At 40.5% G+C, this 22,521-nt stretch overlaps 1 protein-coding gene across 3 annotated transcripts in view; it reads left to right on the top strand.

The window, feature by feature from the left end:
* LOC124879014 (solute carrier family 66 member 2) overlaps positions 1-22,521 on the top strand; it is a 49,139-nt gene that overhangs the window by 5,382 nt on the left and 21,236 nt on the right. For 2 of the 3 annotated variants that reach the window (XR_007040931.1, XM_047383269.1), the window contains exons 3-4: positions 199-249; positions 10,320-10,536. Coding sequence is in view for 2 of the 3 variants with exons in the window: in XM_047383269.1 (XP_047239225.1) it covers positions 199-249; positions 10,320-10,536 (268 nt within the window). In the remaining variant the exon portion in view is untranslated. The remainder of the gene's footprint in view (positions 1-198; positions 250-10,319; positions 10,537-22,521) is intronic. The other variant, XM_047383270.1, reaches the window with a different exon arrangement.

The following is a 22,521-nucleotide window of genomic DNA, read 5'->3' as shown; positions in this document are numbered from 1 at the left end:
TTTGCAGCAGGAGTTTTAGTCATCAATGAGGCAAAGTAACCGAATCGGACTCCCAACTTGTAAGCAGGTCTTTCACTAAGTGCTAGAATGTAGTTATCTGCCAGAAACTCTGTGGAATCGTCTGTTAGTGATGGTGAAAGAGATGCAGAAAACAAGCTGTTTCTTCTTCTTGTCCCTTTCTTTCCGTTTTGTCCGTAGCGACAGACAGTAAGGACGAGGAGGTCAGAATCCCTAAGAGGCTCTTTCTGGGTATGTACCGTGAAACATTAGTTGTAGTTCATCCACCTTCTCTCTCTCTCTCTCCACTCCATCCGTGTTTCTCATGCTTGATGACCATCCTTCTAACCCTCACCTGCCCCCGACTAACAACTGCCACCATGTTTCAGTGAAGCATGAGCTTCTCTCACCTGCATGGAGTTCCATCTGTTTCGGGCTTGGAACCGTGGAACATGTTCACTTCAAGTCCACTATAGCTGCCGCCTTATTGCATGTGAATGTGCATGCCCTGGTTGCAGTGAAGGATGAGCTGTACTTGAACAAGCTGTGTGGGTTTTGCATGTTCTGTTGATGTTCCTTATCTAACACGTAGAGAGAAATCAGCACAGAACCAGAATTTCACATTGATTCACAATAGACAGACTTGTTACTATGATTTATTGTAATTCCTGGGCAAATAAAGACATTCTCCATGTTTCTTTTATTAAGATCCATTCAGTGAATGTGAAGCATGATCTGTCTAAATCTGATTTTATAAGCCCAGCGCAACTTTAAGCAATGTCTTCAAACAGGCTTTCAGTTTAGGACTACATGTAGCTTCAGGGTGAGGAATCTTTGGGATGGGATTCAGAAAAGTTACCACGTCCTGAAAGAAATTAGAATATGTCCTTTATTCACTAAATGAAAGGCTCTGAATGAAAGTATGTCCCTTTTTCATGCGTCTACCAGCGCATATTGTTACTGGACAGTTTTGTTATCAGCAAGTCCTTGCCTGGGAAGCACAGACATGTCTATTTTCAATAACCTCTACAGTGACTTAAAAAGTATTCATACCTCTTGAACTTTTTCAGGGTATATTTTTATGTGGAAGGAAAATAAAAATCTGTAAATCTGTCCCCCCCCCCCCCAAATAAAATCTAGTGCCACCACCTGCCTTCAGAAGTCACCAAATCGGTGAGTAAGAAAACCTATAAAAATCCCAAGCTTTCAACATCTTGTGGAACACGGTACAATTGTCTAGAAAACAGCAAGACCATCGAGATCAACAGCAGGCCTGTGCAATAACACCACCAACACACATAGCTGCAGAGAAACCACTCGCTTTCAGCAACTTCCTGCTATTATCCCGGCCGGGGTTTTGACCACAGATCTTGGCAGACAAAGAAATTAGTCCCTGCACCATAAAGCTTGACAGGAAGTCGCAGCCGAATGCCTTCGTGAGTGAAGATTTATGGTCTGACAAAGCAAACATTAAGCCGATGGGCCGCTGTGATAAGGAGTATCTTTGGAGGAGTCAAAGTGGGGCGTTCCAACCTATAGCCACTGCACTAAATGTTGAGGGGTGAAATTTGGGAGGAGGCCAAATCCGATGTGTTTCACTTCACCTTAAGTCAACAGCTAGACAGTTAAAACTTGCAAATAGTTGGGTTTTCCAAGAGCCTTTTGAAAATGTGTGGTCTCAGCTGGGAAACTTGCCGATTTATATGAGCTCTTTTAATTCTGCCAAAAAGGTTGGTCCCATATCCTGCCCAAGTTCTGCCAGAAGCTTCTTGATGGCTACAAAAAGAATGATCTTTCTCTGTAATTTGATAAGGAACATTCAACCAAGCAGTAATGGGGTGTATATGCTTAGGCCTGTATGTATCATTTTGAACCTGTGTGGATTAGAAAAAAAAAATCCACATTAAAGTGAAAAATCCACAGCAGTTTTTTGCTGTTGAAAATCATTGAGCATTGACCATTGTGAGCAGAAGCCTGAGGTTCATAGCAGAGGTTTTGCCTGCATTGACCTCTCCTCCAAACCCTTGGTCTTTTGTAATTATTTAATAATCTTTTGTAATTTCTTCCTTTTTAGAAGTATGAGGCATTTTAAAAGATGAGCTTGTAAAGCAGTTCCTAAGCTGAGAATTCTGAGAATGGACACTAGATGGTGGTAGAGAGCAATGAATAAATGGATTAAATACTTAGAAAAGTCAAGGTACTCATTGGTACCTGATTCAAAACAAGGTGGCTTAGCATCAGAGCTGTTTTCTACTCCTTACATTTTATTTTTGTTTTCATAAATCAGAAATGATGGAGGTGTAACACAGCTGTTTTTTTCATCCACATTGTAATTCACTGACTTGAGGGTCCAGCTGTGGTCCTGCTTGCTTAGTCTGCCTTCATTTCAAAGGTGGTGATGCTTGGCCATTGGTTGGAGCCCCTGTGAAGGGCCATCGATTAGTTCGCTCTGCAGAGCATCATTAGAGCTGCAGGACATTGTGTACTTAGAGTGCAGCTTTGCGCCTGCCTATTGATCTTCTCTTTCATGTCGTGCAGAGAAACCAAGCTTCAGAGACCATGAATTGATGGCATAAAGTTCAAAAGTAAGGTCTATACTCATCCGTCTTCTAAACAAGCCTGCACTGATTCCCCACAGTCTTGTTCAGGCACCATCATGGTAGCCCAGTTTTGGTCTTCGAACCTCACTTGTTTGTTCTCACAACAATGTCACTGTCACACTGTGCAGCTCCATCTAACAGCTGGATATTTGTACCTGGAGAGAGCAACATAATATAGCTCATTTTCAATTTCACCTCCTTAGATGGTCAAATAAGGCTTTGTAATAGATGAGAAAGACTGTGAGTGATTTCTGCACAGACGTCCTTCTAATCTTTAATTTGGTGGCTGAGATCACATCCTGCAGAGTTCAGACAGAGCCCGCGGTGCCTCAGTTTTAATCAAACAAATCGCCACATGTGTTGTACTTTTGCAGCACTGGGCGAGGGGAAAGGGTCCAGAAGCAGCTAGGTTCGGTTGGATTTATATGGAAAACTGCCTGCTGCAATCCTTTTATAAGGAGATTAAAAGATCTGATAATTCAGCAGTGTCAGAATCAGCAACGCCGGTGATCAGTCCCTTGCAGGTAAAAGGATTTAGGAGAAAAAGATGAGATGAAATATCTCTTGGGGTGGGGGGGTTATAAAATTGTCACAGGCAAACCTACCAGTTGTTTGAGTGGAGAAAAGTTGGGACCTTAGGGTAAAAAGTGATTGGATTTTTTTCAGGGTCTCAAGCTGTATAAAAAAATGAGTTAATGTCAGCAAGCAAACCATGGGGCAAGGCTGCACTGTGGAAACTTTAGTGGCTGTTTGTCCTCAGTCTCTATTGTCTGCCAATGCTGTCCCACTTAGCTGCAACTCCAATCTTTCTGAACCACATTTCTAATGCCTTGTACTTCTTTTCAGATTCTTATGTTGCAGGTTAAACTTTAGCCTTGGTGAGAGAGCATTGGACTGGCACGCCTAGTGGGGATGGAAGTTACCTTTTTTGAGGGATTTCTTAAAGATGTGTCTTAATAAACATTTATTTCAGTAAGTCAATTCAAAAGGTCAAACCAATATTGAAATTCCTTGTACACAGAGAAACATATGTCAGGTATTTCTCTTGATTATTTTGATAATTATAATGAATAAAAATCCAAAATTCAGTTTCTCAGATCATTGCAATTTTACATTAGACCATTAAACAAACAACAAGCAAATAAACAAAATTTTAATACAGAAATATTATTTTATTCATCCATCTATTGTCTTGGATCCAGGAGGGAACACAGCCATCCCTCTCTGTCTGTTGACACCGTCTTGCTCATTCAGGGGGATCTCAAGGTTTTCCAGGCCAGACAGGATATATGGTTCCTCCACCTGCACCTTATCCAATCACCATTGTGTTAACACACACCTGAGATGAAGTCATAGAAGCAGATGTAGTTAATTTTGTGGACTATTATTTTGTTTGACACTCTGGATTTGGTATTTTGGTTTTTTTAAACCTCTTTAGTGAATTACTGTTTTTCTGGATTTTTAGGTCCACCATTGAAACTTTTCTGCTGGTGTCCTTACAAGCATGAATAGAATTCTGTTGAATTAAGAAGATACATTTACAAGGATTTACCACAAAAAGCATCAACCTAATGACATAACAGTAGCACATTACAAGAGATTTCACTTTCTTTTAGGTAGTTAGTCTGGGCTCATTTTTCTTTTGGGCTCCACATGGTTTCGGCTGTAGTTTCACCAGCTTTAGCAGCTGAGAATAGGTCATCTTACCCTGTAGGTGCTGTTATTCTGTCATTAAGGACAGATGGAGACCTAAGTCTACAGACCTTAGGAATATAACACACAGGAGTTGTACTCATTCAAGCTGTTCTAACAGTTTCAAAATAATCTTCTGTCTCCTCTTACATTTTCTCTTGAGTGATAGGAAGCCATTATTTCAGCCAACCAAAAGCCGTCTGAGAATTTTTCAGAAACAAGAAACTGAAATCTCAAACTCGGACCCAAACTTGCTACACGTCCCACAGCTGTGTGGGATTTCAAAACCCTGAAGCTGACCCACTGTAATGCTCCAGTCTCTTCCCCACACACGGCTGCCATAGCTACCAAGCAGCATGGGGACCAAAGAAGAAAAAGAGTGTTGCTCTGGACAGTCCGGTTCACAGCAAGAGAGGGTTTATTGCGTGGTGAACCACTTTGAAAAACATTACTTAGTGGTCAGTGTGAATTAATCCCCCACTGTTTTAATCAAAGGTTTTTAGTTTAGCTTGAGCGCAGTTCCCAACACTGATAGGTTGCCTTATATCTCCCAAGGATTTCCAATGGCTGCTTTGTTTTTTTTGGGGGTTGTTTTTCCTTATTGAGTGTGGTGCTTTTCAGAACTGTCAGATAAAGTTACAGCATGGGATACAATAATAGAGTAGCTCTTTCCAAGCTCCATGTCCTTTCATTAGTTAAATGTGGGGGAGTAGAAAGAAAAGCTCTGCAGATAAAACTTCTGTGGTCTGCAATTAGTTCTCACATAAGGAGGAGCAAATATCATAATTAGAAAGTAGAGCAAATGATCTCCTAAAAACCTTTTGTTAATATATATCCCCACATAATTAGAAACATCTCCTCGTTATATCTGGTAGGGGTGCAATGATGCACTCTACTCATGACACGAAACACAATACTGAGTTGACTTTAATGAGATGGATCGTGGTTTTACAAATTCTAAACCCTGTTTTAGAGAATTTGTAATCGGTATAGAATATTCTCCAAAGTCGGTCCTCGACGACTGGCGTCCTGCATGTTTTAGATGTTTCCCTGCCTTAACACACCTGATTGTGGTGACTGCAGTTCAGCAAAAGCCTGTTAATCAGCCATCACTAGAAATCAGGTGTGCTGAAGCAAGGAGACTAAAACTTGCAGGACCTTGAACACTGACTTTGGACACCCCTGTTCAAGTCCATATATTGTGGTGTTTCTTCTTGCCTAATTTTAAGGTGGCCCTGGTGGCAAAAGAGATTGAAATTCTCCCTTTTTGTGTTTTCACTAACAGAATTAAGGTTTCATAAATCTCAAGCTGTGTTTTAAAGATGTTCTGTTCAGTGTAAAAATGTCCAGTTCGTGTTTGGGATGCTAATTTAGCTGTTAGCAGTATTCTCAAAGCTACTCCACATTGTTTGTATCTACAGCATACCCAAATACTAAATCCAGATAAACTATTTAAAAATGGCGGAGGCGTCCTCAAAACCAAATAATTTCCGAATTAGGTGACTATAGAAAACAGTAATTGAAGAACTACTTCCTTTTGTACTTCAAAATAAAAGTCTCAGAAATAGATAAAGGGTGTCATGTTTAAAACGTTCACGTTTACATCTTGGGTTCATCATAATAGGTTAGATCTGTCATGCCATAATGACAGCAATTGAATTATGCAAAGCAAGACAGAGTTTGTTTAGCCACGAAATATCACAGTTATAACCAGGCAAGGTATCAAGGTATATAAAGGTTTTACAAAGTTAAAGTTTCAGAACTACAAAAAATTTCCATCAAACCCTTCCTATGATTTGAAGTCCTTTTTAAAGAGATGCCATACAATGTGCCAGAGTGAGAAGTTTCATCTGGCTGCATGAAGCACACATGAATGTCTCTCCCCCACATAGTGCTGAATACCACAAGTCAGCTGGTTGAAAAAAGGCTACTCGCTTGCAACAAGAACAAATTTAGCTTAACACAAACTGTCATGGTGGGGACACAAAAACAGATTTGACACTCTTTTGTTGCTTAGCTGAATTGCTAGCATTGTCATTCAAACACATTTAAATCCATTTTCATGGCAAGTTTTGTATCTGCCTGTCCTTACTAACTAGTAAGTTGGCAAAGCGAATGGAAGTTAATGTTTTGACTTTCTGACAAAATGCATCCAGTATTAGGGGAGAGTGGGGTGTTTTGTGCCAGTGGGGAAGTTGTGCCACCCCTGTTTCTGGGTAACCATAGAAGAAATGGTCATGTGACCACACATTTTTGAAGAGTTAGCCATTTCAGAGCCTCGTTGCGTGAGAGGTAAACACAGGTTCAAAAAACTGTTTTTTGCCTTTCAAAATTAAATTTCTATGATCAAGGTTTTTTGATTGTAGTGTCTGAACAGTTATAGACTAGACCAACATGCCACAGAGTTACAAGAGGAAGACAGGCAGGGCTTCCTCTTCACTGGAGGACATGGACGGAGCAGTGAAAGAGGTGGAGAAGGGGAATTCCATTCGTCCGGTGGCAAGGCGGATGAAGATATGCAGCATGACATTAGAACCTTACATGGAAAAGAAAAAGATTGATGGAAAAAAAATAAGGTCTTCTGGGGACTTTGTCATTGTGAACTTTCCAGGCAAAACCAAATCCTACAACTATGTTGGGCTGGTTGAGAAGGTGGATGGTGCCGACATCATTGCAAAGTTTCTTAAGCGAAGTAGTTATAGGTCTGTGGAGGGAAAGCCATGCCTGACTTTCAAAGAAAATTATGGAGTTATCCCTACAGAAGATGTGCATAAGAAACTACCCACATAACAAAAACTTTGTGGTACAGCCAGAGCGGACCAACAATTATTCCCCTACTACACAACAACAAGAGTTGTAAAGTCAATTTGGTCTATATGAATTTCATTTTGTTCTGAAAATGTGTATATTTGGACTCTTGTGGTGCAATAGGCTTGTAGAAAATTGGCTTTTTATGTAACTTTAAAAAAACCTTAAATGAGTAATTTTGTACTGAATTTGTCTTATATGTTTTATATGATTTTACAGTTACTGGGATTAAAAAGATAAATGTTTTGCGTCAATAATCAATGGCACAATTTACCCCAATGCATTCTCTCCAAAGGCCCAACTTACCCCACACTGGGGGCAAGTTGTGCCACGAGACCACTTTTTTTTTCAGAAAGCTATATTTCTTAAATACTATATTTCAGATCCAGAGTGATATTCCCAGGGATGAACCACATCCATCATTAGCTAGCTAGCACAGCAAAACTACACAAACATCTCAATATTTTGGTGACCACTATAACTAATGGTATGCATGCCAATTGTGTGCCACAATATGGTTTGACTCAGTGGTCGTAGATGATGTGTATCTCATGTTCTCGTTTCTTAGTGTGATTTTCATAAAGCCTTTACCATCCAGATTGGCTCTAAACACGACTCCATGATGGCGTCCCACTGTGTTGGACTGTTATCAGGCTGCACCAGCATGATGATAAGCTGGCTTACACTGCCATTCTCTGGCTCTGCTGCAAACATGGCTGCACGACCACATTAAGCATCTGTACCTGCAGGATAAACATTGGTTAGCAGTGGATATTACACAGCTCACAGAAGATTATTAGGATGTTTAGAACAGTTACTATCCCCAGTGTACCTATTAAAAAACTGACCTTTTTTCTTCTGTGTTTGCCTTATGTTGCATTTTTCATTTACCCGTAAGATTTTGCTCTGTGAATAGCATGTGGAAGCGTGACAGAAGGCTCTGATCTGGTTTGGATGGCTTCTTGAGATTTATTTGGTTACATTTATGGGATTTGTTTGACTTGTCTTTCATAAAGGAACAATTGGATTGGCTCTGTTTTGGAAAGCCGCTTTAGCTTCCACACATGCATGGCGGCCTTGCGTATTCATTTAGAAATGTCACCCAAATGTCAGAATCACTCACCAATAATTCTCTAAAGGAAAAATATTTTATTCAATCATGTTCTTAAATGTCATAAACATTTTTGGGGGTTTTCTTATTTGATTCTATTAAGTTTTGATTTATAGGTTTGTTCCGTTGAGGCGTTTTATTTTGGTGGATAAGTTACGCCAAACAACAGCAGCTGTTCTGTTGTGTTATGTTATTGAATGGATTTCTCTGAAGACATATACAGTTAGCCTGCACAGAGTGGTTTCTGCAGATGTTTCCTTTACTGGATAAGGTAAACATCATTTTAACTTTATTAAGTCCTTCTTCTGTATTATGTTTGTAGCTTCTACAAATTCCTTTAAAATACATCAGTGCAGAAGTGCTGTTTTGCTTACAGCCGTAATTAAATTTTCAGGGTTATTCTTATTGCCTCTCAGTTAGATAATGACAGCCTTTTCCATCCTCAGACGTGAAGCATGTCTGCTTTCATGTAAAGAGAATGAATATAAAAAGAGGATGGTGGGAGTGGTGTAAAGATTCTCAGCTCACGTGTGAAATTGGGTAACAACTTAACAGGAAAATGGGAAACAGGAAGGAGCTTTCATCTGATTAAATTGCTTGCTTTTACACCAACAGTGTATGTGTCTCATTATTAACCTACCAGCCTGACAAGTAACACAAACCTTCTAATGTAGCTAACTCCTCCAACTGCAATACTTTACATTGGTCTTTACTTCCTTAAACCAAGGTACATGTGTCAATATATTTGCAACACAGAGCAAAAGTATATATGAAATGAACAAATCCCTCCACACACAATAGCATTAATTTTAAAGGAATAGTGTCTCTTCTAGTGTGACATCTAGTGGCCAGATTGGAGATGGCAATCATTTTAATTCCTGTCCAGCCATTGTACAACAAACTCAGTTTTCAACAAACTCCTTATTTACTAGCTGAGAAGAAAGCAAGCAACGTCCATGTTCATCCAAAGAAAGTAGTTGCTTCTTTGTAAACCTGAGAAAGTGTTGTGTTAAAATGTGAGTAGATCTGCAGTTTTAAAACACTCAGACAAGCGCATCAAGCGCCAAAAACGATCCCATGTTCAAAGCCACCTAACTCCCCTGTCTTCCACACTCTGATGCTCAGTTTGAATTCAGCGATCTTCTTCACCACATCTAAATGCCTTAATGCAATAAGTTGCTGCCATGTGATTTGGTAATTCACTATTTGTGTTAACAGCCAATTAAAGAGTTGTAGTGTTATTGCCAAAAGAAACCAGTGAACAAATGGCAGCTAAAGTCATGGAACATCTCTAATGGGTGAGACAAATAAAGGCAAAAAGGTAACTGATTGGAATGTGGAGCAGAGGGTGAAATGTAGGGAGCTAGAACATGAGGACATATAAAGAGTACGACATACGACTACTAGATCAGGGCTAGAAACACGACTTTCATTAAGCAAGAAAATAGTGAAGTCAGGTGTAATGGTAACATCCGTTACTTATAGAACAATATTCACTGTAATCACTAGAAAAACAAAGTAGGAATGAAGAAACAGAAATCCATTCATCCATTCATTTACTCTTCCTCTGCAACAGGTTCTGGGTGGAGACCTAGACATCTCTCCAAGGAGAAGAAGCTTATTTCAGCCACTTGTATCTGGAATTTTGTTCTTTTGGTCATGATGCACATCTCATAACCATGGGCAAGGGTCGGATAGACCAGGAAATTAAAAGCTTTGCTTTTTGGCTCAGTTCTCTCTTCACTTATGGCTGGAACAGTGCCCACATTAGGACATATGAGACCTCACTCTGTCAAACCATCTTCTGCTACTGATTTTTTTCTTTGCTGGGCTAAATAATACTGTTCCTCTTCCTCCCTTGTTTAGTTTTAAGACTGCCAATTTACATGTAGATGATAACTCCGGTTCACAGATCAAATAATAACATCAGTAATCACTTTAAATATTTTTTCTAAGGTCATAACACAGATAACATTAGTCAAAAGATTTTGATACCTAACCTTGCTTAACCCTGCATAAACACTGCCATCAGCACCAAATGTACCTTTTATAGGAAATCCAGATTATTTTGATCTCACTTTCCATTTTCTGACTCTGTGCCTGTTGTTTAGACTTGGACTGGACCTACTTCTGGTCATGGAGTCGCTTCATGGACTACGTTCAGTGCGTGCTGGCCTTCACGCTGGTGGCAGCCTACATCACCTACCTCCTCCTGGACTCTGCACTGTTCGTGGAGACCCTAGGCTTTCTGGCAGTGTTCACCGAGGCAATGCTGGGAACGCCGCAGCTGTACTGCAACTATCAGAACAAGTCCACAGAAGGCATGAGGTAGGGACTCAGAAGGAATCAACGCACAACTCAGTTTTGTTGCTATGGATAAGAAATAAGAGCTTTGTGTCTGGATGTGGAGAAGCATGGAGAGCAGCCGCAGGCCATATAGCTTGCTACATTTCTAGAATACTTTCTTAGATTTAACAAACTACAAAGTAAATGGTTTTTCCCTTTTTCTGTAATCGTTTTTTATGATTAGCTGAATCTGTGAATCTGTGGCAGTATTTCAGTATAAAAAGAACATGTTCTGAAAGGAGGAAAAATGTATGAAGTGAGGGATGACTGTCTGTGGTGAAAAAAAGAGCTCATTCACAGTTAAGGGAAACACAACGATTCATGGTGAATATGTTTGTCTCGGCATTTAGGTTGAGGCATGTCAGATTGTTGGACGGTGAGTTCTTACTCGTTTGAAAGATTTACTTCATCAAAATCCCAAACCTCACAACGGGAACTCAGAGCACCAGAAGTGAACACTGAGATTCAAACCTTTGCTTTTTCCAGAGTTTGGCAGGTTTTTGTGTGGACTGAATCCTCCTCGGTGTTGTAAATAACTTGTGTTTTACTAATCTTTGGAGAGATGGAAGTATAGATGGACGAAGAGATGCTTTTTTTTTTTTTTTTTTTCTCTGCCTTTTGCTGGAGGTGTTCTGCTGATCCACGGTTCTTTTTAAAGCGTCCCTAAGGTGGTGATTAGATTTCAGTCAGGCAACATGCGGACAGCTTTTACTCTTCTTTGGAAAATATATCTATTTTTTTTAAACTTGTAGGATACGAATTCTAATGGTGGAGGAAAGTTTCTCATGAGCCAAACGTCATTAAACTAACCACCTAGTCACAAATCTCTAATCCGGGAAGAAGAACATTTCTCAATTTTTTTTAAATGCCGTCTAGGTTATCAGTAGCGTTGCTTTGACACGTATGTTTAATTGTTATGAACTGCTGCCAAATGTTAGTAAAATAAGGCATTACATTTACCTCGCCAGAAATCTAAATATGCATTTATGCTGAAATATTTATAGTTGAAAGGGGCTAGTACCTGATAATGTAACTTTTTGGAATAAAATAAACCGGAAGGGCTTTTAGTTTGGAGAACCGCATGTTTATATTGTCCGTTCCCTTTACTATGTATTGTCAAATAACGGGTGCAAAGCCTTTTCTTGTTGTGTGCCGGAGAATTTATCCCCTTCGTGGTGTAGCGGGTATGTCCTTGTTTTCATTCGGGTTCAAGTCTGTGTGTAAGTTGTACTGACTTGTTGTTACAACGCCTGCATAAGGGAGTAGCCCAAAGGACATTCGCAAGATTTAAAGCACTCCTTGTAGTGAATTTGCATTTAAAATGTTAAATGATACACATGTTGTAAGGAACATTAGAAATTCTAAAATGAAGAGGGAGCAATGCAGCGCAGCAGTGACAGAGAATGTTAAAATTTTGAAAGACCGGAAAAAAAATGCTTTTACTTTGAAGTGTCTTTGTGATGGCGTTATCTTAACCGTGAGAGAATATGAAGATGGGGGCCTAGTGCTGTGGAAAAGTATTTGCTCCCTTACATGTTTTGTGTGTTTGGCTCTCGCTCTTAAATATTTCAGATCAGCGAGCACATTTTATTATCAGACACTAATAGCCAAAAACAATTTCAGTCGTGAAGTGAGTAAGCATGGACTTTGACTGGGCCACTCCAAAACCTTAATTTTGTGTCTTTGAGCCAGTTTGCACTTGTGGTTCCACTGCATAGCCCACTGCACTTGAGCCAAAGATCACAAACTGCTGGATGGACACCCTGGTGCAGAGCAGAATTCATGGTTCTATCAATTATGGCAACCAGTCCAGGTCCTTAAGACCCAAAGCAGCCTCAGACCATCACACTACCACCACCGTGTTTGACTATCAGTATGATAGTTTTCCGAGATGTTGTTAGTTTCAACAAGATGCACAGCTACAAAATGTTCCACTTCTGTCTCTTCAGACCACAGAATATTTTCCCCAAAGGTCCAGGACCATCAAGAAGAAGTCGGCAGTGGTTTTCACCTTGGAACTATGAATGTTCAGTCCCTTCTTATTGTTGAGTAATGAACTTTGACTTAAACCCAGGCAAGTGAAGCCTGCAGTGCTTTAGATGTTGTATTGGGTTCTTCAGTGATCTCTTAGATGAGATGTCGATGTCCTCTTGGAGTTTATCCACTGTTCCAGGTCTTCACTTAGGTTCCAAAGCTTTACAAATAAATGGCTTTGTAACCCTTTCCAGACTGATCTCAGTTGCTTTGCTTCAAATCTGTTCTGGAATTTCTGTAGATCAGGGTTAGGTGTGTTGCTTATTGAGATCTTCCAGCCTACTTCAAATTGCCAGACAGGTTCTGTTTAAAGTTTTTTTTAATTAATATTATTCATGTACATAATCGGACTTAGGTGTGGCTTGTAAAATTGAACATGGATAAATTATTTAACAAGGGGGTGATTACTTTTACGTATCAGGTCAGGTTGGTTCTGCGATGAACCGAAGTTCTTTACAGAGTTCAGCTGAAGAGGCATCTGTGTGGTCGTCATGCTGAAACTGCGTTCCCACTGGAGGTCCTAAAGCTCAAATCCAATTTATTTTTTTTTTGGTTGTTGTTCCTATTACTTAAATGTTGCGGCTCCAAACTGACAATATTAACTTCAATAAGTGGGTCGTCAAGCGCAGCACAACAGTAAACAGAGAAATAGGTGTTATGGTTTAAGTCCACATCATAAGCCATTTATTGTCAGCCGGTGCTGTGTGGGAAACTGCCATTTTAGCACAACAGACTGTTTGGATGCGGAGACACAGCCAGCAATGCTGGGGCAGGGGTGTTACCAACTTTACAGAGACCGAGTTTATTCAGAACTTTATCATGTCGAGGGGAACTTTTAATCATATATGTCAGCGCCTCTCCTCTCAACTCCACAGGCAGAAGACTTGATGCAATCCAGTGTATCGGACTGCAGCAGAGGCAGATCATCACATGCTCGGTAACCTCGATAGCATTTTAAAGTCTTCTGTTTGAACGGTTGTATACGAATTTTACAATATAAACTACGTCCCGTATCCAGACGGTTCCTATCAGCCTTTCAATTAGGCTTGAATAAAGTTTTATCTCTGTTTATTAATGTGCTTTCCCCGTCTGTTTTGCTAACTGCTACCGTTTCCGGCTGGTCAGCACAAAGTTGTGATTAAAGTCACTTTCCAAAAGATCAGATACGAGTCGGATTCAGGACCACTTATGAATGTGGCTTAAAAAGGCAGATATGGGCCAGATCACTTGACCCCAAAAAAATCAGATTTGGGCCACATTTGCCTGCAGTGTGGACGAGGCCGAATGTCATTTTGCCTTTGTTCCAATATTCAGACTTGCAAGTCACTGAGATGCAACACTAAACAACATCAGCTCTTTCTATGATTAATGATAAACTCTTTCTCCTGATGAGGAAATGTTTTATGTATGAGTGCAGCTTTCAACACTGGCAGCTCTTTGGGGTTTTGTGCTGTCACTCCCACTGAGCAGTGCCATGGTAATGATTATACTGTCTTTCGAATGATCATTAACACTGACACGTGCATTTGAGCTCCGGAGACCTGAAGACTATTTGGTAGGCTTACGTGTAAATAAGCCTTCAGAAATTCCACATTAAAATCCAACCTGTTAACAGTATTCTGTTAGATTAATGCTTCATTTAGGCTTGTTAATGCATCAAGTCTCAGGCTGTAATTAGCTGCTTTCATGTAGCATTGATTTATTTCTTATTTTTGGGAGCATGTGGGTGTGTTTCTACAGTCTGCTGTAAAACCTCCTGGAGAGGTTTGAAACTTTGAATGTGGAGCTCTTTAAAATGATCAGTGAAAACGACTGGATCGTCAGTGGATTCAAAGAGAACTCTGATTGTGGTAATACAATTAAACCCAATCTAATGTAAATAGTGAATTCATTAAAATTAAGTTAGGTTGATCACAGAGATGATGTTTGAACTTTATTACAAGCTTACGGGACTGATGAAAAGCTTTTTTTCACCGATTTTCCTGCCTCGGAGCAGCGCTTCTCACCCTTTCCCGCCTCTCTGCTGGGTGGCTTTCAGAATCAGACGGATAACTGGGCTCCAACAGGACTGCCTGTCCACTTAATGGGCCACGACAGATCCCACGCCGGGCCTGTCCATAGCTTCTCTGTCCTCGGCCTGATTTTTATTCTTTATCTAGAATCTACAACGGCCAGCAAGGCGCTCTGAAATTCGATCATCTTGGCAGCAGGTCATCCATAGTTTCTCTGACTCTGCAGCTTCTCCAGTGTGGATGACGTCTCCAGGTGGCTTTTATACACGCTGCGTCAGAAGGCATGTCAACAAACCTGCAGATATCTGTAGACAGAACAGCCATGTGTAGCTCTGATGGCAAATCTTTTTGCATATCACTGAGATGTAAAACACTCAGTGCTTTTCTACAACTGCAGAGATAGAGTGGCTTGTAAAGTGTTCTTTCAAATGTTCCACATTTTGTCGCTCTAAGGACACAAAGCGTAATGTTTTCCGTCGGAACCTATGTGATAGACCAACACAAAGCAGTCTTACACTTAACAGGCTATAAAACATTATTCAAAGCTTTAAACATCTCAGAGCACGGTCATGAGCAATTCTGCCAAGAAACGGGCATCCACGTAAACCAGCGGTGTCCAAAGTGCGGCACTGTGGCCACTTGTGGCCGTTGGAGGGATTTTGTGTGGCCCTCCTGACTACAATTTAAGAAGGGTACAAAGTTGGCCTGCCAGCATAGATGGATGGTGCAGATGGTGACCATTTTTAAATTTTGGGGGCTACATTTTCACTGTCAAAATAAAATTCATCTTTTATCAACCACATTCTTTCATTTGAATTACATTGGAAGTAAGACCACAGACATCCAGCGACCTTTAGTCCAAAGCAGACTTGCCAGAACATTAATTCGAATAGAAGTCCAAAGACCCATGGTTAATCTGGAGGAGCTACACAGATCCAAAGCTCAGGTGGGAGAATCTGTTCACATGAAAACTATAGGTTGTGCACTCTGGCCTGACCTTTATGGAAGAGTGGCAAGAGGAGAAGCATTTTGTTCTAAGTGTGCCCTGAATGTGGCAGGGGACACAACATGCAGAAGAAGGTAATTAGGTTAGAAAAGACCAAACCTTTCTGTAAAAATCAGATTTTTACTGAACACACAGTCGTGCTCAACTACTAACTTTGCAATGTCAGTATCCATATATGGTAGTACCTTTGCGTTTTAGAGAGACCTAAAGTTTTTCAATCAGAAACCTACCTTTTAAAATTTCTTATCTGCTTTAGGAAACAATTAAAAGGCAAGCTGTGATTAGTTTGTTTCATATGTCCAATATTTGTAGGTTAATCCAATATTGTGGATGTATCTGCACTTGATTTTTTTTTTATGTATTGAGATTATGTTCTGCATGGAGAAATATATTCAACCTTTTTTGCACAACATCAAAAACAACAAACAATCTTGTAAAACCCACCCAGTTTGAGGCATGAAGTTGATTGCTTGTTATTCTGTGTTTCCTGCTGTTCTTTCCTTCCAGTCATCAGCTGCTGCAGCTACAGCAGCCACACAAGGTGTACTAAAGGACACTGTCATTTCCACTTCTGTTTATTGTTTGTGTCCTCTCCTCCCCGTGTGCACAACCTGTAGAGTCTGATAGGTTGTTGCTAGGTTACGTAACCTCACCGCTCTGTTCGAGGAGTCGGCGTCCGTGTGTGTGAGAGAAAATGTGAAAAACCTACAAAGCGAGGATGTTTTGTGCTCATATTACATTTTTTAAAGGTTATACCTTTAGTTGGGAGTTAAAGATTAGGTTTGTTTTGTGTTGTAGCTACATTCAGTGTAGGTTTGTTTGAAGCAGGAGGTGGGTTTCAGAGAAACAATAAGCTAGATGAATCTTTGAGTAAAAGTGGATGTGAATTTTGCAGAAGCAAAGCAAAAATGTTAAGAAAGCAATAAAATAATCAGATTAAATCAAGCCTTTTATCGGGGAAAATGGACTCTTGTTTAGAAGAGTGACAGGTGTTTGTTATCACTACACTTACTTCCTGCCAAATAATTGGCCCAGCATTAATCCCCACCCTCTGCCAGAGGAGAAACATCTCAAGTGTTCAACAACTTTCCGGTGTTTGTTTCTTTAGAAAGCTTTTCCACCTCCATGGTGGCAGGGTCCAGTGAGGACAAGAGTTAGAATGACTTATACTGGATGTCATCTGTGTGTACACACTCCGGTGCTTCACCATAACACCTTGTCTGACAGGCGGCAGCAGAGGCATCTTTAATCATGAAATATGAATGCAGAAGCAGGGGGAGGTGTAAGGGGTAGTACTTTGTCCCTGATGGACGACGCTGAAGGCATTCTGTATTTATCTGATATTAATTTAGCCACAGGTTCTATGTTTTCCTCACTAATGCTGTTTGACAATATCAACTTCTCTGTTACCATAATGGGTCCTTAGACGTTTGCAATAATGCCCCTCATACATTTTGCATGTGGTGACGGCACTGTTCTGTCCCATCCAAGTCTCTGGTAAACCCCCAGGGTCATTTCCTCGATCTCTTTTCATTGTTTGGATGGTGCTGTTTGTCCATAAGTCAACAAATGACTCAAGTAGACTACAGTATTTCTACCTGTGCAATCTCATTGTTTAGTAGTGTTGAGAATTAAAATCATTTAGTTTCATATATGGGTTTAGTTTGCATGTGGGAACATTAAACTGAGATTTAACATGAGTGAGCCTTAAGGAGAGGAATCACAGATCACAGGAGGAGTCAGGATGGAACAAGGGTGAAACAGAGGTTAGGAAGTTCTCAACAACAGCAAGCAGTAAATGCTGGTTGTATGGACAATAAAGCAATAAATGTTGACTTTTGGGCATGGTACAGGTCCTTCTCAAAATATTAGCATATTGTGATAAAGTTCATTATTTTCCATAATGTCATGATGAAAATTTAACATTCATATATTTTAGATTCATTGCACACTAACTGAAATATTTCAGGTCTGTTATTGTCTTAATACGGATGATTTTGGCATACAGTTCATGAAAACCCAAAATTCCTATCTCACAAAATTAGCATATAATTAAAAGGGTCTCTAAACGAGCTATGAACCTAATCATCTGAATCAACGAGTTAACTCTAAACACCTGCAAAAGATTCCTGAGGCCTTTAAAACTCCCAGCCTGGTTCATCACTCAAAACCCCAATCATGGGTAAGACTGCCGACCTGACTGCTGTCCAGAAGGCCACTATTGACACCCTCAAGCAAGAGGGTAAGACACAGAAAGAAATTTCTGAATGAATAGGCTGTTCCCAGAGTGCTGTATCAAGGCACCTCAGTGGGAAGTCTGTGGGAAGGAAAAGGTGTGGCAGAAAACGCTGCACAACGAGAAGAGGTGACCGGACCCTGAGGAAGATTGTGGAGAAGGGCCGATTCCAGACCTTGGGGGACCTGCGGAAGCAGTGGACTGAGTCTGGAGTAGAAACATCCAGAGCCACCGTGCACAGGCGTGTGCAGGAAATGGGCTACAGGTGCCACATTCCCCAGGTCAAGCCACTTTTGAACCAGAAACAGCGGCAGAAGCGCCTGACCTGGGCTACAGAGAAGCAGAACTGGACTGTTGCTGAGTGGTCCAAAGTACTTTTTTCGGATGAAAGCAAATTCTGCATGTCATTCGGAAATCAAGGTGCCAGAGTCTGGAGGAAGACTGGGGAGAAGGAAATGCCAAAATGCCAGAAGTCCAGTGTCAAGTACCCACAGTCAGTGATGGTCTGGGGTGCCGTGTCAGCTGCTGGTGTTGGTCCACTGTGTTTTATCAAGGGCAGGGTCAATGCAGCTAGCTATCAGGAGATTTTGGAGCACTTCATGCTTCCATCTGCTGAAAAGCTTTATGGAGATGAAGATTTCATTTTTCAGCACGACCTGGCACCTGCTCACAGTGCCAAAACCACTGGTAAATGGTTTACTGACCATGGTATCACTGTGCTCAATTGGCCTGCCAACTCTCCTGACCTGAACCCCATAGAGAATCTGTGGGATATTGTGAAGAGAACGTTGAGAGACTCAAGACCCAACACTCTGGATGAGCTAAAGGCCGCTATCGAAGCATCCTGGGCCTCCATAAGACCTCAGCAGTGCCACAGGCTGATTGCCTCCATGCCACGCCGCATTGAAGCAGTCATTTCTGCAAAAGGATTCCCGACCAAGTATTGAGTGCATAACTGTACATGATTATTTGAAGGTTGACGTTTTTTGTATTAAAAACACTTTTATTTTATTGGTCGGATGAAATATGCTAATTTTGTGAGATAGGAATTTTGGGTTTTCATGAGCTGTATGCCAAAATCATCCGTATTAAGACAATAAAAGACCTGAAATATTTCAGTTAGTGTGCAATGAATCTAAAATATATGAATGTTAAATTTTCATCATGACATTATGGAAAATAATGAACTTTATCACAATATGCTAATATTTTGAGAAGGACCTGTATAGATACCACAAGGGAGCTTGTCTGATTTACAGCGCCAGACTGCATAAGGGGGAGGCACAGTTGGTAATCTTTGAAGTAGATGGTATAAAGATGTTCTGGCAACTTTGATGAGTCAGACATCTGGGTAGAGACAGCCATGCTTTGCTGAAACCTGCGATCTCTCCGTAAGGCCTTACGTAATTTTCTTTCTTTGTGTTATTCTGTATGTATTCATTTTGCATTGGAAATCATTGGACTTATTTTCTTCCGAATTATGTTAATCTTAATTTCCTGCTCTTCATCTGTTCTTTCTCACGACATCCGGACTGGGTGAGGTTGAGGCCGCAAGAATATCAGTGATAGCATTATTTTACCTCAACAGTAGTTTTCACACTTCTAAGTTATTCATTTCTGGCCTTTCTTGGCCCAAACTCACTTTCAGCAGATCACTTGTAGAATCGTACCAGATAGTCATGCCTTGTTAGCTATTTGGTGGAATGCACGGTAGTGATAATTTATCATAGTTTCAGATGGTGATGGAGAAGTTTGATGTAATCTAGAGATCGAAGTTATTCCTCTTATATGTACAAATCAAGTTTTGTGTCTTCAATGACTGTCTAAAACACTGATTTTCTGTAGGTTACGATTTTAAATCATGTACTGTTTCGTACTCAGTTTAACACAAGAAAATGCAACAATTCTTTGTTCAAAAACATTTCCTTTAACTCATAAATTGACTTTTCAGAGTATATGTTTAAAGAAAAAAGTGAAAATAGGTTTTTAACTATTAACGTCAAATCTCAGTTCTCTGGTTTCATATGGTTTGATACTGAAGAACAATCTTAGGGCACACCAGAATTTTTCCTCTGGAGTTTGAGATTTCATCAATGACTTCGAAATTATTTGAAGTAATTTGTTTACAGTCGTCTTGTCCTTGACCAAGACACTTCACCCGACTTGCCTACTGATGGTGGTCAGAGGGCTAGGTGGCAACGATTGTATGGCAGCCTTACTTCTGTCAGTCTGCCGCCGGCCAGCTGTGGTTACAATATAGTCTACCAGTGTCAGTGTGTGAATGTGTGTATGAATTAATGAATGGCTGATTGTAATGTAAAGCGCTTTGGGGTCTCTGGGGTCTTGATAAAGCGCTATACAAGTGGAGGCCATTTATCTTTCTGTCTTACTTTTATTTCTAATTATGAGATAAAGACTGTTCAAGAGACTTGAGTCCCAGACCTAAAGTCCAAAATAAGTATTGACAATTTGAGGGTGATTACAAGTCTTTTTATGGATATGTTAAAGTCAAGTCAGTAGAGCATAAGTCTAAGTTGAGATGGGAGTTTCAGAAATTAAATCTAAGATGAGTCTTGAGACTTTAGAGCATAAAGTCCAAATTAGGCCTTAAGTCTTAAGAGCACAAGCAAGTATTTAGTCTTTGGCGCACAAGTCCAAAGTCTTTTAACCCCTTAAGTATACCGAGTGGACCGGTATGAAAAGAGCAAAGGCCATTTTTAAAAACATTTTTCTCAAATTACTCACAAGAGGAAGCTTTAATGGTCACAAAACAATTTCCCACATGAGATTTGCACAAATAGGTTTAGTTTTACAGAAACAAACACACGTGATCAAATTTAACGGTCCCTCAGACATGGCTGACTCTATACACAAAACGGTACAAAAATGTCTCAGAAGTGTCTGAGTCAAATCTGAAGTTTAAGACATTTTTCAGTCAAGTCTCAATATTCTTTAAGACGAGTCAGAGTCAAGTCTGGTTTACAGCGCAAGCTGAGGCGGGTTCTTTAGTCTTTAGAGCTGAGAATGGAGTGAAAGTCTTGAGTCTTTAGAGCTGGAGCCTTTTAGTCAAGTCCTGAGTCTTTAGAGTGCAAGTCTGAGTGAAGTAATGAAGCGGATTTTGTTTTTTTAAATAAAGTCTCCAGTATTTTGACAAGGATGCTGAGGCAAGTCCCAGGTATTTGTTTGAATCCCAATCTCTGATACAATTATAATAAACAGAAGCTGAAATGAAAACGTCAGCAACACACATCAGAGGTGTGTAATGCTCATCAAACAACCCAAACTGGTGGCATCTGGCCGTCCTCCGGCTCTGTACAATCCTCTGTCCAGAGAGATCCTTCTTGGCGCTTTTGTGTTTTCAAACCTACCCCTTCTAAGAGAACCCACAACAAGACCTGTGATCTCTGTGCATTTCAGTGCAAGACTTCCCTTGTGTTTTAGTGGTGACAAATGAGGCACGTCACTCTCGATATGTTATCTACTTATTTGGGTTAACCCAATGTTTTTTTCCCAATTAGTTTGAACATACACCCTCTTCCAAGCAGTCATGGGATTGGCACAGTGATAATATTGAAAACATTTGCAAAGCTTTTTGCAGTTTATCATTTTGTGGAGTATTTTATTGTATTAACTATTTCCCCTATGACTGTGCCCTTAACCCTTGTTACTCAATTAAAAGAAAACAGAAAAAAAGAAATCCTTTCCGACCGAGTTTGAAAACTGATTTAATGATCGTACATTAATTGATGGTGTAAAAAGCAATATTGGTGCCCCTGGGTTTCTTTGCAAAAATGCTTCTTTGCTTACCACAATTAGCAACATCTTAATTGGCAATTAATTTTTAGTCCCTAATAAGCTCCCTTAAGGCAGTGCCCTAATACTGGGTCTTTTCATGATGGATGAGCAGCATTTAAAAGTTGCCATCAGTCTCTGAAGCTACTCAGAAGTGGAAATGAAACCAAACGAGCCTATCTCAGCCAGTGTTGCAGTAAATATTTGACAAGGCTGATGTTTTATGGGAGACATTAGGTCAGGTGGAAGGTGTTTGTATGGGTCTCTGCATGCTTGTTTGCTGGGATGTGATCATGTTTTTATGCTGCTGCTATAATTACCTGGTCCTGACACAATGAGAGTGGCCAACCCGCCATAAATAAAACACTAGCCCATACGCACTCACACATGCACACAAACACAACACAGAGCAAGGGACATCCACTGAGCCAAATGCAGCCTTATAAGGACTGTGGTCTTGAGCTGCATCCCAGTTTACTAGATAATGGTGCCAGAGCCTTATTTAGCCCGCAGGCTGCCTTCTCCACACACAGCCATGTGCTACAATAGACGTAGCACATCCATAAGCCCCCCACCACCCGACCGTCTTGACCTGATCTGTGGCGATGCCTTCAGAGCTCTGGAGTTGTGCTTCGGAGAATCTTATACAGCAGGAGAATCTTCAGATCATCTGTCCAACCCATCATCTTTCCGTCTGCTATGATCAGTCACAGCTCTGCCATCTTCTTCATGTGACAGATGAAAGTGAAAGTTGCTTCTGTTCCTTCAGGGTGAAAGTCCAGATGGGGATGCAGCAACAAAGTCAAAGTCATTTGTGAGGGAATGTCTCAGCTTGGGATGTGGCATGCAGCTCCTCTAAACAAAGAAAACATTGCTTTGTAACAAAC

The sequence above is a fragment of the Girardinichthys multiradiatus genome, chromosome 13 (assembly GCF_021462225.1).
Source record: "Girardinichthys multiradiatus isolate DD_20200921_A chromosome 13, DD_fGirMul_XY1, whole genome shotgun sequence".
NCBI lineage: Eukaryota > Metazoa > Chordata > Actinopteri > Cyprinodontiformes > Goodeidae > Girardinichthys > Girardinichthys multiradiatus.
Note: the sequence above shows the minus strand (reverse complement) of the source record. Positions and strands in the feature narration are given on the sequence as shown.